We start from the raw sequence: 14,163 nt of genomic DNA on the forward strand, positions 1-14,163 counted from the left end.
AGCACCCCCGGGGCGCAGCTCCTCTGCGGTGAACCGGGACAGCGCGGAGCCACGGGGTGCCGAGCCGAGCCGAGCCGTGCCGGGGGGACCTGCTCCGGCTGGGGGGCGGCCGGGCACGGCTCTGCCCGGGCTGGGCACGGCTCGGCACGGCTTGGCACGGCTTGGGACGGCTTTACTCGGACTCAGCACGGCTGTGCACAGCTCGGCACGGCTCGGCACGGCTCTTCCCGGCTCGGCACGGCTCTGCCCGATCCCGGCCCGGCTCGGCACGGCTCGGCGCGGTCCCCCCCTCGCATCTCATCGCGGCGCGGCCCCGGCACAGCCGCACTGAGCCCGCCCCGCCGCAGCCCGGCCCGGCTCGGCCCGGCTCGCTGCGCGCCCCTCCCGTCCCCGCCACCACCGATCCAGGTCGGGCAGCGCGGCGGAGCCCCGGGGCGAGGGGGGGGGGGGGGGGGGAAGCGGCGGAGCCCCCCGGGGATGGGGAGGGGGGGGACGGCGGGGCCGGGGCGGAGCCGGGCCGGGCCCGGAGGGCGCGGGGATGCGGCGGGGAGGGCGCGGGGCCGGGGTGAAGCCGTGCGGGCTCTCCCCGCAGAGCCGCCATGGAGGTGTTCATGAAGGGCTTGTCCAAGGCCAAGGAGGGGGTGGTCGCCGCCGCCGAGAAGACCAAGCAGGGGGTGGCCGAGGCGGCCGAGAAGACCAAGGAGGGGGTCCTCTATGTGGGTAAGGGCCTGCCCCCCTTCCTCGCCCCCCCCCCCCTCCCCGCGCGCCTGCCCTTGCATCCTCCTGCGTTTGCCCTTGCAGCCTCCCGCCCATCCCCCTGCTGTCCCCGCTTGTCCCCGGGTGTCCCCCCCGGTGTTCCCCGCAGCCCCTGCCCCAGCCCCGGGGGGGTGCGGGGTGCAGGGGATGGGACCCCCGCGGCTGCGCCCCCTGCGCCCCCCCCCCTCCCCAGCGCTGCGACCCGCAGGGGCCGTGCCGGGGATGCTCCGGGGCAAAAGGGGTGCTGGTGGGCGCGCCCTGCCCCTGGTGCTGGTGTCGGGGGGGTTTGGGGACTCCCCTGCTGGGGGCTGTCCCCCTCTGGGCTGCTCAGGCCCCGGGACAGCGCCAGCTGCTCCGTCCTGCTCCGTCCCACCAGCAGTGCTGCGTGGCGAGGGGCCGGAGCGGTGCTGAGCCGTGCCGGGTCCTGGCGGGGCAGCGGGGGCTCATCCTGCCCAGGGTGCGTGCCCCGGAGGGGGTCCCGAGCTCTGGAGCACCCCGAGGCCCCGTCCTGCTGGAGGTGCCCGCACGGTGCTGGCCTCAGCTCCGGGCACCGACCCCAGCTCCCGTGGGATGCCTCGTGCAGCGGCACAGCCTTGATGCTGCCCAGTGGTGCTGGTCCTGTGCTGCCCTGACCCGAGTCTCCCGCAGGGACCGGAGCAGCCTCGTAGGGTGCCGGGGGGGTGCTCAGCCCCCGGCTGTCCCACTGGGGTGCGGGCAGGATGCGGCCCTGGCTCACGGAGCACCACCGGGGCCCTGGGCACGGTGCGGTGCGTGGGGCTCTCTAACCCCATCTCTCTCTGTTTCTACCCCCAGGGAGCAAAACCCAAGGCGTGGTGCAAGGCGTCACCTCAGGTACGGCCCCTCTGGCTCCCCTCTGTCCCCAGGAGCGCCGGCCCTGGCTAACGAGATCAGGGGCTAATTGAGGGGGCTGATGTCACCCGGCTAAAGCCTCTTATATAACAGGGCCCGCAACAAAGGATTTGCGGCGCTGCTCGCGCTCCGTGCCCAGCTGCAGAGCGCCGTCCCGGCCCCCTCCCCTCCCCAGCACCCGGGCACGCAGGCGGGGAGGGCCTGATCCTGCCCAGCGCCCCCCTGCACCCCCCCTGTGCCGGGAGGGGGGGCACTGATGCGCTCCCCCCGGCTCTTGCAGTGGCTGAGAAGGCGAAGGAGCAGGCGTCCCAGCTGGGCGAAGCCGCCTTCTCGGGTGCCGGCAACATCGCGGCGGCCACCGGGCTGGTGAAGAAGGAGGAGTTCCCTGCGGACCTCAAGGTGAGCCCCGCGCCCTCCGGCACCGCTCTGCCCGCACCGGGGACGCCACGGCCCCCGGCACAGCGGGGAGCCCCCCAGGGCCATCCCCAGCCCCGCAGGATGGATGCGGTGGCACCCCCAGCGCCTCGCCGGAGGGTCTGCAGCTGAGCGCACCCGGGGCTGGCGGGGAGGGGGGGACACACACACAGATGCCACCGTCCCCAGCGTCCCCAGCGTGGTGGCTGCGTGCGCCGGGGACGTGTGCGTGCGTGGGGTCCCGCATGGCGGCGCGGGGCCGGCGTTGCGCAGCGCTGGGGCGCGCGGCGAGGTGAGCTGACAGCTGCGGGAACGTGGGGCCGGGAGGGGCGGCGGGGTGGGTTTTTTTTTTTTCGCATCTCGCCGCCCCGATGAGCCGCTCGCTTCCAGCTTAGCCCGAAATAGCATCAGCTGAAGAAATGAGGCCACAGCAGGCACCGCCGCTGCGCGGGGGGGGGGGGGATCGGCCGCCCTCCTCGCTTCTTGCCAGCGCCGGGGAGGGGTTCCCGGCACCACCCTGCCCTGCTGGGGATGCAGGATGCTCCCGCAGCCCCACCAGAGCCTGAGGGGGCCGCATGGTGCCAGCACACGTCACCCACCCAGGGATGAGGCTGGGAGCACTGCAGGGCCACACGCACCCAGGCGCTGCTCCCACAGCCCCTTTGCCTGTCACCTCCCGGCTAGGTGCAATGCTGTGAGCGCAGGGTGCCCTGCCAGCCCCCCACACCCTGCCCCACACCACACCAGCCTGTCTTGATCCCACTCCCCTGGTACCCCCAGCTGGAGCTCCCAGCATCACGGGTGCATGGCTGGTCTCCGCCAGGTCCCCTGGGTCCGGCAGGAGCAGGGAGGGTGCGTGGGTGACACGCGGGGGGCTGTCTGTGTGGGACTGACCACCCCACTTCGCCCCCAGCCAGAGGAGGTGGCCCAGGAGGCTGTGGAGGAGCCGCTGGTCGAGCCGCTGCTGGAGCCGGAGGGGGAGAACTACGAGGAGCCCCCGCAGGTGAGGGGCCGGGGTGGCACTGCGGGTGGCGTGGCTGCGCTCAGCCCTGCAGCCTCGAGGGCGGGCTGGCGTGGGGCTGGGGGGCACGGGGGCTCCGTGCCACAGGGAAACTCTCTCACAGGCTTTTTCTTCGCCCACCCCGCAGGAGGAATACCAGGAGTACGAGCCAGAGGCATAATGGACCCCCGTCCTTGCCTCTTCCACCAGCAGCACAACGAACCGCCGGTAGCCCCCTGCTCCTCCCCAGCCAGCCCCGGCCGGTGCCCGCGTGCCGGGGAGGAGCAGGGGTGCCCCTGCCCCGTTCGCTCACAAGTTCTTCCTCCAGTTCCGTTCCAAGGGACCGTGTCCGTGTCTCCGTACCGTGTCTAGCAGTGAGAAACCCGCTGTGTCCAAGCCCCGCAGCCCCGGCGCGTGCCCGAGCCGTGGGCGCTGCCCGCAGGGGCCGGTGTGCGTGCGTGTGTGCGTGCGTGTGTGCCCGCCGAGCCCGGGTTTATCGCCCTGTGTCCCTCCCAGCGCCATAAACCCGGCTGCTCCCGGCGTGTCCGTGTCTGTACAAAGCATGTTGACCTGCTCGCGGGCTGCTGTACATTCCGCTTGCACGCGTGTCCCCGTGGTTCTGCTCTGGTCATCGTGGAACTATTTTTTTTTATTTATATATATCTCTCTATCTATGGGTGGACGGGTCTTTTGCCTTTGTGAGCCCTGGGTGCCCCAGCCCGCTCCCCAGCCTGCTGGGTGGTGACGGTGCCCGCGCCCCCCCTCCCTCTCCCCCCGAGGTCCCGTAGTGCCGACGCTGTGTTGTGACGTGGCATGGATATCCCCTCGCCCCCGTCGCTGGATGTGCAATACGAGGGCAGCTGCCAGTGACACAGCTGCCCCCGTGTCCGTGAATAAAGCCAACTCTTGTCTGTAGCCCCCTGGTCCTGGTTGTGGGGTCCCTGGGGAGAGCGGCTGCCCCCACCCTTTGGTGGCAGGGCTGGCGGGTTTGAGGGAGAAGATTTGAGGGGCTGGGGCAGGCTGTGGGAGCAGGTCCTCGCGAAGACAAAACTCTTCCCTGTGTGCTTGCTGCTGCTCCAGCAGCGGGCAGCACGCTCTGGCTGAGCCTGGGGTGCTGGCAGCATCCCCGTGCCACCCGTCCTGCTGCTGGCTGCAGTGCTTGGCGAATGCAGGGGACCTTTGGGGCTGAGGACCCTAAGCCAGGAGGAGGATGGATGTGGTCCTGGCCTCGAGCACTGGTTCCCTTCCAGTTCTGGCCCCTGGCTCTGCCAGCAGGCACAGGCTGTGCAAGCAAAGGGGGTTCAGGTGCTGGGCGCAGGCTTCCTGCAGGCTCACGCCTCCCCAGAGCAGCAGGACGTGCAGTAAGGTGCCTCCTGGACACGCACCCCGATCCTTGTGCTAGGAGCACGGAGCAAAGGGGGACTTCTCCTCTGCGTCCACCCCAGAGGGCAATCTTTGGGCCTCCAGCTCCCACCGGGTGGGACCCCCAGACCAAACTGTGTCCCCAGGCAGCCTGCAGCCCCTCTGCTACAGCACAGGCAGTGGGGAGAGGTTCTGCTGAGCCTGCCCCTGCGCGGATCGTATTAAATTCCTCACCCATGCTGGCTCGCCAGCTTTGCCGGTGAGGAGCGAAGCTGCAGCAGTCAGCACAGGCACACAACAGGTCTGCTGACGCCTGCAGATCCCGGCCCTGGCTCCCATCCCCGTGTCTGCACCAGTTGCAGCAGTGCCTGCAGCGCTCCCCATGCACTGCTGGGCACGCTGTTAAGCAGCCTGAGCTGGGGCTCTCCCCGGGGGCACAGTTTTGGGGAGGGAGGCGGATACGTGCGGCAGCTGAAGGTGGGACAGGCTGCAGGGGGGCGTGGGACCCCCCGTGCTGTGTCCCCAGAGCCAGGCTGGGAGTGCTGCAGGACCGGCTGTGCTGCAGTGGGTCCCCGGGCAGCAGCGCTGCAGGGCTTCAGCCCCTGGCAGAAGGAGGACAAGTTGGTTTAGCTCAGCTTTTCGGAAGAGCTCCCCTAGCTGGCCAAGAAGTCCTGCAGCATGCGGCAGAGCGCTCCCAGGAGAGCAGCGTGGCACGGGGGCAGCCGGGGCACAGCCAGACATCCTGCTCTGACCAGGAGGCTGCAAAGGGGCTGGGGCAGAGCGGGTGTGGAGGGACGAATCCAGCCCGCACTGCCCAGGAGAGCTGAGAGCCAGGCACGAGAGAGAGCATATAAACCATCAAAAGAAACCATTTATAGAGACCGGGGCTTCCCCAGGCGGTATCGGGGCACCTCTGCGCAGCAGACCTGTGTCCCTCCCCGCGTGGCAGCCTGTCCTTGTCCCGTGCAGCCTGGCGGGTGCTGTCAGTAGGTGAAGCCGGCCTCGTTGTACACGGTGAGCACCTTCTCCAGCGCGCACAGGTAGGCAGCGGTTCGCTGGTCCAGGCCCAGGTTGTACCTCGCAGCCACGTCCATGATTTGCTGAGGGGAGAGGAGCTGTGAGGCCGCCGTGTGCTGGAAAGGTCTGGGGGCAAAGGGGAGGCAGGGAGGAGGGGGCACGCAGTGTGTGCGAGCACTAAACCACAGCCACAGCAGCACCCAAAGGGCACGAGGCCACCCCTGGGTGCCCACTGCTGAGCACGGCACAGGGCTGCTGCCCCCAGGGGTGGCACGAGGCCTCCCCCAGCACCGCCAGCACCAGGCTGCGTGTCGGGGATCATCTAAACAATCCTGGGAATGGGACCCGAAGGTTCAGGGGGACAGGGAGAAGGACAGGGACCCACGAGGTGCTCCCTCTGTGTCAGGAGCAGCGGGGCACTGCTGAGCAAGAGGCTTTACCCGAGCTGCGGCCAGCAGGGGAAGGGGAACCCAGGCCTCGAGTGGTGCTGAGGGTGGGCACCCTGCAGGCAGAGCCCCCGCAGCGAGGGCTGGGGTAAGGCCAGGAGCCCCGCGAGGTACCTTGGCTGACTGCTCCATGGTGTAGGCCAGTCCCGCGTACACGATGTCCTGCTCTGAGGCACCCTGAGGGGGACAGCAAATTAATCTTTTTTTGGGGGGGAGGCTGGGCTGATTTCTCCAACGCAGCCCCACAGAGCACCACGGGTCGGCACCCTCAGCTGGCCTGGAGGGCTCTGCGTGGGGGGCACCCAGGACACCCAGTGCCCTGTCCCAGCTGGCCCCACACCAGGGGAAGGCAACTGCCCACCGACAGCGGCACGGCACCACGCACACCCCACATCCCACACCCTGCTGGGGGCAGCAGACAGGGGTGCCAGGGATTGTGAAACCAGCATCCAGGACAGCCACCCTGCTGCAGGCACTTACGGACACGCGGGCCTGGAGCTCGGGGGACGGGAGGATGGGGATCTCCCCTCGGGCCTTGCCGAAGCAGCGCTCCAGGCTGTGCTGCACCGACTGCAGCAGGTAGTGGCTCGACTCCCACTCGTACTGGAAGCTGAGGCGGCCGTAGCTAACGTGGTTCAGGTTCTTCAGCCACTCGAAGAAGGACACGGTCACGCCACCGGCGTTCACGTACACGTCCTGCCGAGGGCAGCACACGCTCGTCGTCTGCTGCCTCGAGTGACCCCGAGACCCAGGATTGATCTGGGGGGGTCCTCCCCCCTCTGCCTTCAGCCCCTCCCCACTCCTGCCCTCAGGGACACCCTGAGGTTACCGGGCTGGCTGAGTCCTAGGGCTGCAGAGTCTCTGACCAGAGACACCAACTGCGATGTGGCAGTTTGCTGCTGGCCAAACATGACTGCAGGCCCTGCTGGTGACAGCCAGGAGCCCTGGGGTCTGCCACCGCTTGCAGCCAAGAACCGGGAGGGCACAGAAGGGAAAGCAGCAAGCTGAGCTCCCCGGATTTGCTCGGCAGCTGGAGTGAGGCAGGAAACAACTGCGGCAGCACCGTGAACACTGCCTGATCTCGGAGCCTGGCAGAGCCAGGCTGGATCCACATCAGTGCAGCCAACACCACCATGAGCCTGCCACCTCCCCACGCACTGGGGACGGACGTACCGGGATGACCAGGATGTTTCTTTGCAGGAATATGTCGTGTGCTGCGGGTGTAGTGGGGCCGTTGGCAGCTTCAACGATGATCTGAGAGCACAAGCAGAGCAGAGGTGACATGGGACAGGAGAAATGAAAGGAGAAACCAAGCCTGGGCTGCTGTTATCCCCCCCACTAGGTCACTTCTAGTGGCAGAGTTTTGAGTGCTCGCCTCCCCACCGAGGCTGTTCAGGGCCCGCAGATGCTCAGACCTCATGTTTTGCAAGAGATGATTAAAGGTTCAGGCTGCAAAAGACCTTGGCTGTGACAAAGTCCCAGGTGCCAGCATGCCTTGTCCCTTTGGACCTGAAGCTCACAGTGGAGGCTGGAAGCTGCTTTCTGGAGCAGTTCCCTGCTTCGCTCACTCTTATCTGCTGCCTCTGATTTTCAGTGCCCACATTGTAACACCCAGCACCTTCAAGGATCTCATCTCCTCTGCCCTGGGGGAGGATGTGGTAAAGCAGCGAATGCTGAGGATGCCAGCAGAGCCAGCCAAGGTCACTCAACATTCCTTGCTCCTGCCAGCAAAGGGGAGGGCTTAGGCTTCCCTCTTCCCCTCCGTTACGTGACTTGCTACCTCTGCCTCACTCTCTGTCCCTCTGGCACAGAGGGCACGTTGTCAGTGAGGTGACGTGACGCCTCCCTGGGGTGCTGAGTGCCCCAACTGATGCTACAGCACACAGCAGGTCCCCAGGGGGAGCGCATGGTGTGGGCTCTCCGTACCTTGGCTTGCACCCGGGGCGCGTTCTCCCTCGTGAGCTGTTTCTCAATAGCAGCAGGGATGAGGATGTCGCAGGGCACCTCCAGGATGCTGCCCTCATAGGGCTCTGCTTTCGGGAAGCCAACTATGGTGCCGTGGCCCTGGGGTGAGAAGGAGAGCCGAGCTGGGCTCTGCAGGGGACGCGGGGCAGCCCCTGCTCCACGGATGCTTTGAGGACAAGCACCCACCACCACCCGTTCAGAACAGGCTCAACTCACTCTCTCGTAGTCTTCCAGCTCCTTGGGGTTGATCCCACTGGGATTGTAAATGGCCCCGTCTGTCTCCCCAACGCAGATGCAGCGGGCTCCAAACTGGTGCAGGTACTTCATGGTGTGCAGCCCCACCTTGCCAAAGCCCTGCAGCAACACAGAACAGCGACAGCTCGGGGCAGAGGGAAGGCGCGGGGCCAAACAGAGAGCTGTGCAACAGGAACAGCATCCCCGACCTAGCTGTCCCTGGTGAGTGCCCTGGCTGGAGGTAAACAAGGTGCTGGCAGGACAGAGACCACCATGGCTGGCTACAGGGTTGTACGAAGCAGATCCTGTGGCTCCCAGCTCAGCCTGTCTTTATCACCTCCAGGGCTCCTGGACGTGATGTTCCAAGCACAGCACGCTGTTCAGTTTCTACGAGCCGATCTCAACAGCAAACTGATGCAGTGAGAAGCACAGCCCTTTGTTGGGCACCGCACAGCGCCTAGGCACAACCTGAGCAATCCTCCGGCACCTCGCACTGCTCTGTTTATTTCTCCTTCCAAAGAGCACTGGGCTCAGCAGAAAATGCAGCCAGCCAAGCTGCAGGCAGAGCAGTGGTGGCTCAGCGGTGTTGGGGCAGCAGCGGCCAAGAGCAGCAGCTGCAGGAGATGCAGCAGGGGGAAGCACCTCACCGCGGCTGGGAGCAAGGCCTGGCTGCAGGGGAGGGAAAGCCCTTCCTGGGAGGAGAGGGGAAGAGGCAGGGCTGGCACCCTGAGGTCCCAGCTTGCTCCCAGACCCACAGAGCACCCCAAGGGATGGGGGCTGCGCCCAGAAGCTTCGCAGCGGGGAACCTCAGAGCTCACTCGGCTGGTGACAGAAATGTGAAGCCACCACAAGGACCAGCTCCTTCAACCAGAGCCACCAGAGCTCCATATCCTGTCTCCTGTCCTCTCTGTGGCTACACAGACCGGGGTTTGTTGCAGCTCCCATTTATGTGGTATTAGTGGATGGCTAGGGAGAAATGTTGGAAATGCCTGTGCCGTGTGAGCAGCGCTCACCCCTGAGCCTCCGTATGCAGCCGGTCTGAAAAACTGCTCAAAGGAGCAAATTTGGCCATGCCAGCTGCCATGGCGAGTTCCTCTGCTTGAAACCTTACAGAGGTTTTGTTTGCAGGAAGGTCTGATCCCAAAAAAGCAGGGATGGGCCAGCTCTGTGGACCTGGTGCTGAACAGATCACCAGCAGGTGGAGGTGACATGCTTGGGGCTCAGGAGCCAGGGGCTCAGGAAATCATCTCCGGGCAGTGCTGCAGGAGCTGAGGCTGAAAGCTCTCCCAGAAAGAAGTGGTAGAAAGACACCAGAGAAGTGCCCTCCTCAGAGCTGCAGGGGGCTGGGCACTCACCTGCAGCACGAAGGTCTTGCCGGGCAAGCCGGGGCTCATGCCGATGCAGTCCATGTAGTGCGTGTTGTTAATGTAGTTCTCGATGCCATGCAGCACCCCGCGCCCGGTGGCAGAGTGTCGCCCTTGGACCCCTCCCTGGCTGATGGACTTCCCGGTGACACAGGCCAGGGCATTGATGTCCTGCGAGGCCGGGCAGGGAAGAGCAGTGGTTAAGGTCTCCCCTGGTCTGAGTCCTCCAGAGAAGCACCCTGAGCTAAATGTGCATTCCCCAAGCCTCGGCGTCCTTCATCCAGCCCCGAGCCTCAGCTAAAACTGCAGCAAGTCCCTGGCAAGGGCCCCTGGGCACAAACCCTCGTGACACCCACAGCACCCTGGGCTCCGAACCAACAGCGCTGGAGCTTACCCGGTACCCCAGCGTGTAGGTGTAGGTGTCAGCTATCCAGCACATCTCCCGTTCCCCGGTACTGACATCAGGGGCCAGCACATCAATCCCAGGCCCTGTGGAGGAGGAAAATCTGTCAAATCTTGTCTTTGCAATTTGATTCCTTTGCTCCAGCCATTGGCATATGTACATATGGTTTCCACGAGCTGGTTGTGTTCTTGGGCACGCCAAGGAATGCCCCGTCCAAAGCCTGGAGCTGCCCATGCACCAGCATATTCCCAGCCTCCTTTGCATTAGCATCTTTGGCTTTTACGGGGTCTTTGCCACATCCCTTCCAAGCATTTTCAAGTAAAAACGGAACACAAAGGTTGTTGTTTTGCGACTAGCATCCACTGAGCAGGAGAAACTCTCCCTCCTCTCCATGTGTCCGTGCAGCCCAGCAGGAACCAAGGGCAGTGCCCTTGCTGATCAGCAGCACCTACAGTGCAGCCTGGGCCAGCTGCTGCTGTGTTTGGTGCTGTGTGGGGCTCTCCCTGCTCCAGATTCACAGCTGAGACAGAGAGGAGCAGTGACCTGCCAGCAGAGCAGCAGGGCAGTGCCCAGTGGGTGGTCGCTGTCTGCTCCGCTGCCTGCAACCCGCTCACTTCTTATGGAATGGAGAAAAAAAACACTCTCACCTATAAATCCCTTCTTGGCCATCTCTATAGTAAAATGTCTCGTTATTTTCTCCAGCTCGTGTTCCTGTGCGAGAGCATCAAAACACTGTTGTTACTACAGGCCCCAAGAAAAATCAGGGAGCCAAGGTCCAGCACCCAACAGCTCCCCTTCCCCGCCTCTACACAGCACACCCTGATGTCTGCAGGGGGATAATTCTCCCTTGCTATGTCAAAAAAAGAGATGTGTGAACTCGGGGTCCCTTTGACCCCTCCCCATCCAGCCCCTTGCTGATTTGCACCTTCCCCCAGCACCACAGCAGCAGCAGGGCAGCGTCCCTGCTCCGGAGCCTTTCAGCCTGTGTCTGTCTGCACGCACTGAACCGTAAATCAGAGTTCACCACCCCCGTCTCCCCCCCAGAGCTGCTTTTCACAGTTGCTGGGTGAGTGTTACTCACTGCAAGCGGCTTCCCCCCCCCGCTTGTCAGAGCGCATCGCTGCGATACGCGGAGAGGAAGGGCTGTGCAAATGGAGCGTGAGTTATGGGCCGCCAGCAGGGGAAGGAGGGGGGGAGCTCACCGAGTATTTCCTGGGATCAATCCTCACACCCGCCACGGCACCACCGAAAGGAACATCTGCAAAAGACCGGGTGAGGCAGCCAGATGCTCCCCGCCTGCCCCCAACAAGCACACACCCCCCCTGCCACGCACAGCTCCCCCCTAAGATGCTGTGTGGAGGAAAGCAGGCAGGATACGGACCCCGAGCCTGCCACAACCACCGCCTGGCAGCGCTGAATCCATGACAACACAGAGCCTGCATGTGAGAAGCACAACGCCTGGCGCTCCCCGATGCACGCCCATGTCCCGGCCGCCCGGCGGTGCATTCTGCAGCCGCAGCGAGCCCGGCCCTCGCGCATCAGTGCCCGGAGGAACATCCTGCACCTCCAGAGCGCTTCTGCTTTTCAAAGCACCTAACGAGCTGCTCTGAGTCACCGCGCCGCGGCCCCATCCCATGCCCAAGTCACCGCCCGCTTTTACGCTCCTCTGGTACTTACCCACCACGGCACATTTGTATGTCATTAATGCAGCCAGGGCTTTTACTTCATCGACGTCGATTGAACTGCTGAAACGAACCCCTGGGAAAAGAGGAGAGAGAAGAAATGAAGAGTACCTGCCTTTTTTTTTTTTTTTTTTTTTTTTTTTTTTTTTTTGCCACAAACGGCACAGAGGAAATGTAGGCAAGGCTTTGACTCCTCTGAAACAGCAGCATCCAGTCACAATAGGTGATCAGAAATCATTCAGCTGGGCTCGTTCCTCCAGACAACCACAGAATGGAAAACAACCTCCTAACCACCAGCCGTCCTACAGACACGGGACAGCTTCGGGGAGCACCTCTGGGAGGGGACAGGAGGTTGGGCCCCCTTGGGAACAACTGTGACCGCTATGGGGCACGTTTGGGGTGCGTTACACCCTCAGTGAGCACATGGCATTTAGGACAGGGACTCAAAGGCACACGGGGACAGCCACGAGCCACACACTGACATCCAGAGGGGGCTGCAGGTGGGGTGAACCAAAAGGGAGGACCTTTGGGACGGAGACCGCGGCTCCCTCACCCCCTTTGCAGGGCAGGCGGTGCTGGCTGTGCTGTGCCCGCCAGCCCTGCACCACCTCCCAGGTGCCGCCGTCCCGGCGCAGGGGGAAGGCCACCTCCAGCACGTAGCTGCAGCTCCGGATGGTCTCCAGGAGCCCGCGCAGCCAGGGCAGCCTTCCCGGCCTCCCGGCCGCCGACTGCAGCGCCAGGCTGGCCGCCCGCCCGTAGAAAGTCTCCACCATGGCCAGCAGCCCGGGGGCATCGGGGCTGCCCCCTGCCAGGCTCCCCCCGGCCCGGCACTGCCCCAGCACCGCTCCAGCTCCGCCACGGCCCCGCAGCCTCCCCGCTGCCCTCCACATGGCTGCCCAGCCGCCCTCAAAATGGCCGCCCCGCCGCCGCCATTTTGATGGCCAGCCGCATGGCATGAGTGTCATGGAGCCGAGGCAGCGGGCAGGCAGCGCCGTTTTGAGGGCTTTCAAGGTGTTTTTTGGACCTCCCAGGAGCGTTTGTGCCACCCCAAGGCATCTGTGGCTGTGCCACCCCGCAGCGGGTGCTGCCCGCCGGGACGCAGCCTGGCTTGGGGAGGGGGCTGAGTGCGGTCCTATGCCCGTAGCCTACGCTTGCCCCGGCACCGGGGGCACCCCCTGTCAGCCCCCCGGGGCTGTGGGTGCCGGGTGCGGGCTCGGCTGGCGTGGGCGCGCCTGGCGCGTTCACGTGGCACTGCCCGTGCGCGCGTGGGAGGCAGGCCGCGGCGCGGAGGGAGGGGGCTGCCACGCTACCTGCGCCTGCGGCCCCCTCCCCGCGGGGAGGATGCGCTTTTCAGGCAGCTGCCTGGCTCCTCGCGAGCCGGGGGAGCGCGGGAGTGCGTTGCCAAGGCAATGGGGACCATCTTACTCATCCTCCTCGCTATTGTTATCCTGCCAGCCCGGAGGTGCCCGGGTGGGGAGAGGAGGAGGAGGAAGAAGGCAGCTGGCTGGGGAGGAAGGCTGGCTGCAGGGAGGGGAGGGACGCACGCCAGCCCCCCACGGAGGGGCTGGGACACGCAGGGGCTGGGATACGAGGTGCTGATGGGGAAGGGGAGAGCAGGGGGGTTGAGGTGTGAGCAGGAAGGATGCGGCCCTACAGCCCCGTGGTCCTGTTCTCCGCCAGGACCTGGCTCTGCCTGCGGTGTCCCCTGTCCTCCCCATCCCCAGCCTGGGCTCGAGCCCCCACGGGGCAGCATAAACCCAGATGTAAACCCGTAGCTGGGGTGCCCCTTACCATACCCAGCTGCACAGGGGGCCAACTAGGACCAGTAAGTGCAGAACTGGGACCAGCACAGCCCGGGGTTGGGGACAGCATGTGGCTGTGGCCATGCAAACACCTGGCCGTGAGTGCGCCGGTTGTGCACCGTGCGTGACGAGCTGGTGCAGCACAGCCATCCAGGCAAGATGCCGGCTGCTATGGGGTCTGGGATTGGGGCTCTGGGATCCCGCAGCAGCACAGACCCACTCCTGTCACTGCCCATGCGTGTGCCCCATCTGTCCCCTGGCTTTTTGGGGTGCCCGGCAGTGGCGTGGGGGTGCCCTGGGGAGGCAAGGCAGCGCTCTTTATTTTGATATCCTTCCTCCCTATTTTTAGCATTCGGGGTTTTGTTCCAGCCTCGCTGTTTACTGGAAGGAGCATTTCCACCGCCAACCTCCCCTGTCTCCAGGCAACCAGGTGTGCCAGCTCCCATCGCGCCGGCGCTGCGCCACCCTATAGATCTATAGGGCTGGGGGGGCTTAACATTAACCCCACAATGGGGAAACCCCAACTGAGGGTTAATGTTACCCCCCTGGCCCCAAGCTCCTGCCCCACAGACCAATCCTCAGGATGCTCCACGGACCTGTTGCACCATCCTCTCCAGAGGGAGTCTGGTGGCACCCATGGGTGCCAGGATGGAGGAGAGGTGGCTGGAGCAGCACATGGGGCTGGTGGCTGTGGTTTTCCCTCCCTCGGTCCCCACTGCCATGGGGGGGATCACAGAGGGTGAACCACGAGTGGATCACGGTTGTTGGTGCCCCATGGCGGGTGACGGAGCCCCCCGCCACCCCATACTGTGCTGGCACAGTGGGGGCTCACTGCGTGTCCCTGTGCA

General features: G+C 65.0%; 2 protein-coding genes across 4 annotated transcripts; one reads left to right on the plus strand and one right to left on the minus strand.

Moving 5' to 3' along the window:
• Window positions 1-593: 593 nt before the first annotated feature.
• On the plus strand, window positions 594-3,221 carry SNCB (synuclein beta; the record flags this gene model as incomplete). 3 transcript variants are annotated; one of them, XM_084295544.1, is made up of 5 exons in its annotated part: window positions 594-720; window positions 1,570-1,608; window positions 1,907-2,025; window positions 2,954-3,043; window positions 3,189-3,221. In XM_084295544.1, 5 exons carry the CDS (start codon window positions 600-602, stop codon window positions 3,219-3,221), a joined length of 402 nt encoding a protein of 133 aa, XP_084151670.1. The 3 variants fall into 3 exon arrangements, with proteins under 3 accessions (XP_084151670.1, XP_084151669.1, XP_084151668.1); XM_084295543.1 differs by lacking the exon at window positions 2,954-3,043 and having other exon boundaries at window positions 600-720; XM_084295542.1 differs by lacking the exon at window positions 1,570-1,608 and having other exon boundaries at window positions 600-720.
• Window positions 3,222-5,385: 2,164 nt separating this feature from the next.
• On the minus strand, window positions 5,386-12,478 carry LOC311214727 (glutamate dehydrogenase, mitochondrial-like; the record flags this gene model as incomplete). The annotated part of the gene is made up of 12 exons (XM_084295452.1): window positions 5,386-5,502; window positions 5,980-6,042; window positions 6,346-6,561; window positions 7,039-7,119; window positions 7,792-7,929; window positions 8,047-8,184; window positions 9,420-9,599; window positions 9,823-9,917; window positions 10,479-10,542; window positions 11,034-11,089; window positions 11,509-11,589; window positions 12,067-12,478. The coding sequence occupies 12 exons, from the start codon at window positions 12,476-12,478 to the stop codon at window positions 5,386-5,388; spliced, it is 1,641 nt and encodes a 546-aa protein (XP_084151578.1).
• Between the last annotated feature and the right edge of the window lie 1,685 nt (window positions 12,479-14,163).

This window comes from Netta rufina, assembly GCF_964035555.1.
Source record: "Netta rufina genome assembly, chromosome: 14".
In the NCBI taxonomy this organism is placed as follows: Eukaryota; Metazoa; Chordata; class Aves; order Anseriformes; family Anatidae; genus Netta; species Netta rufina.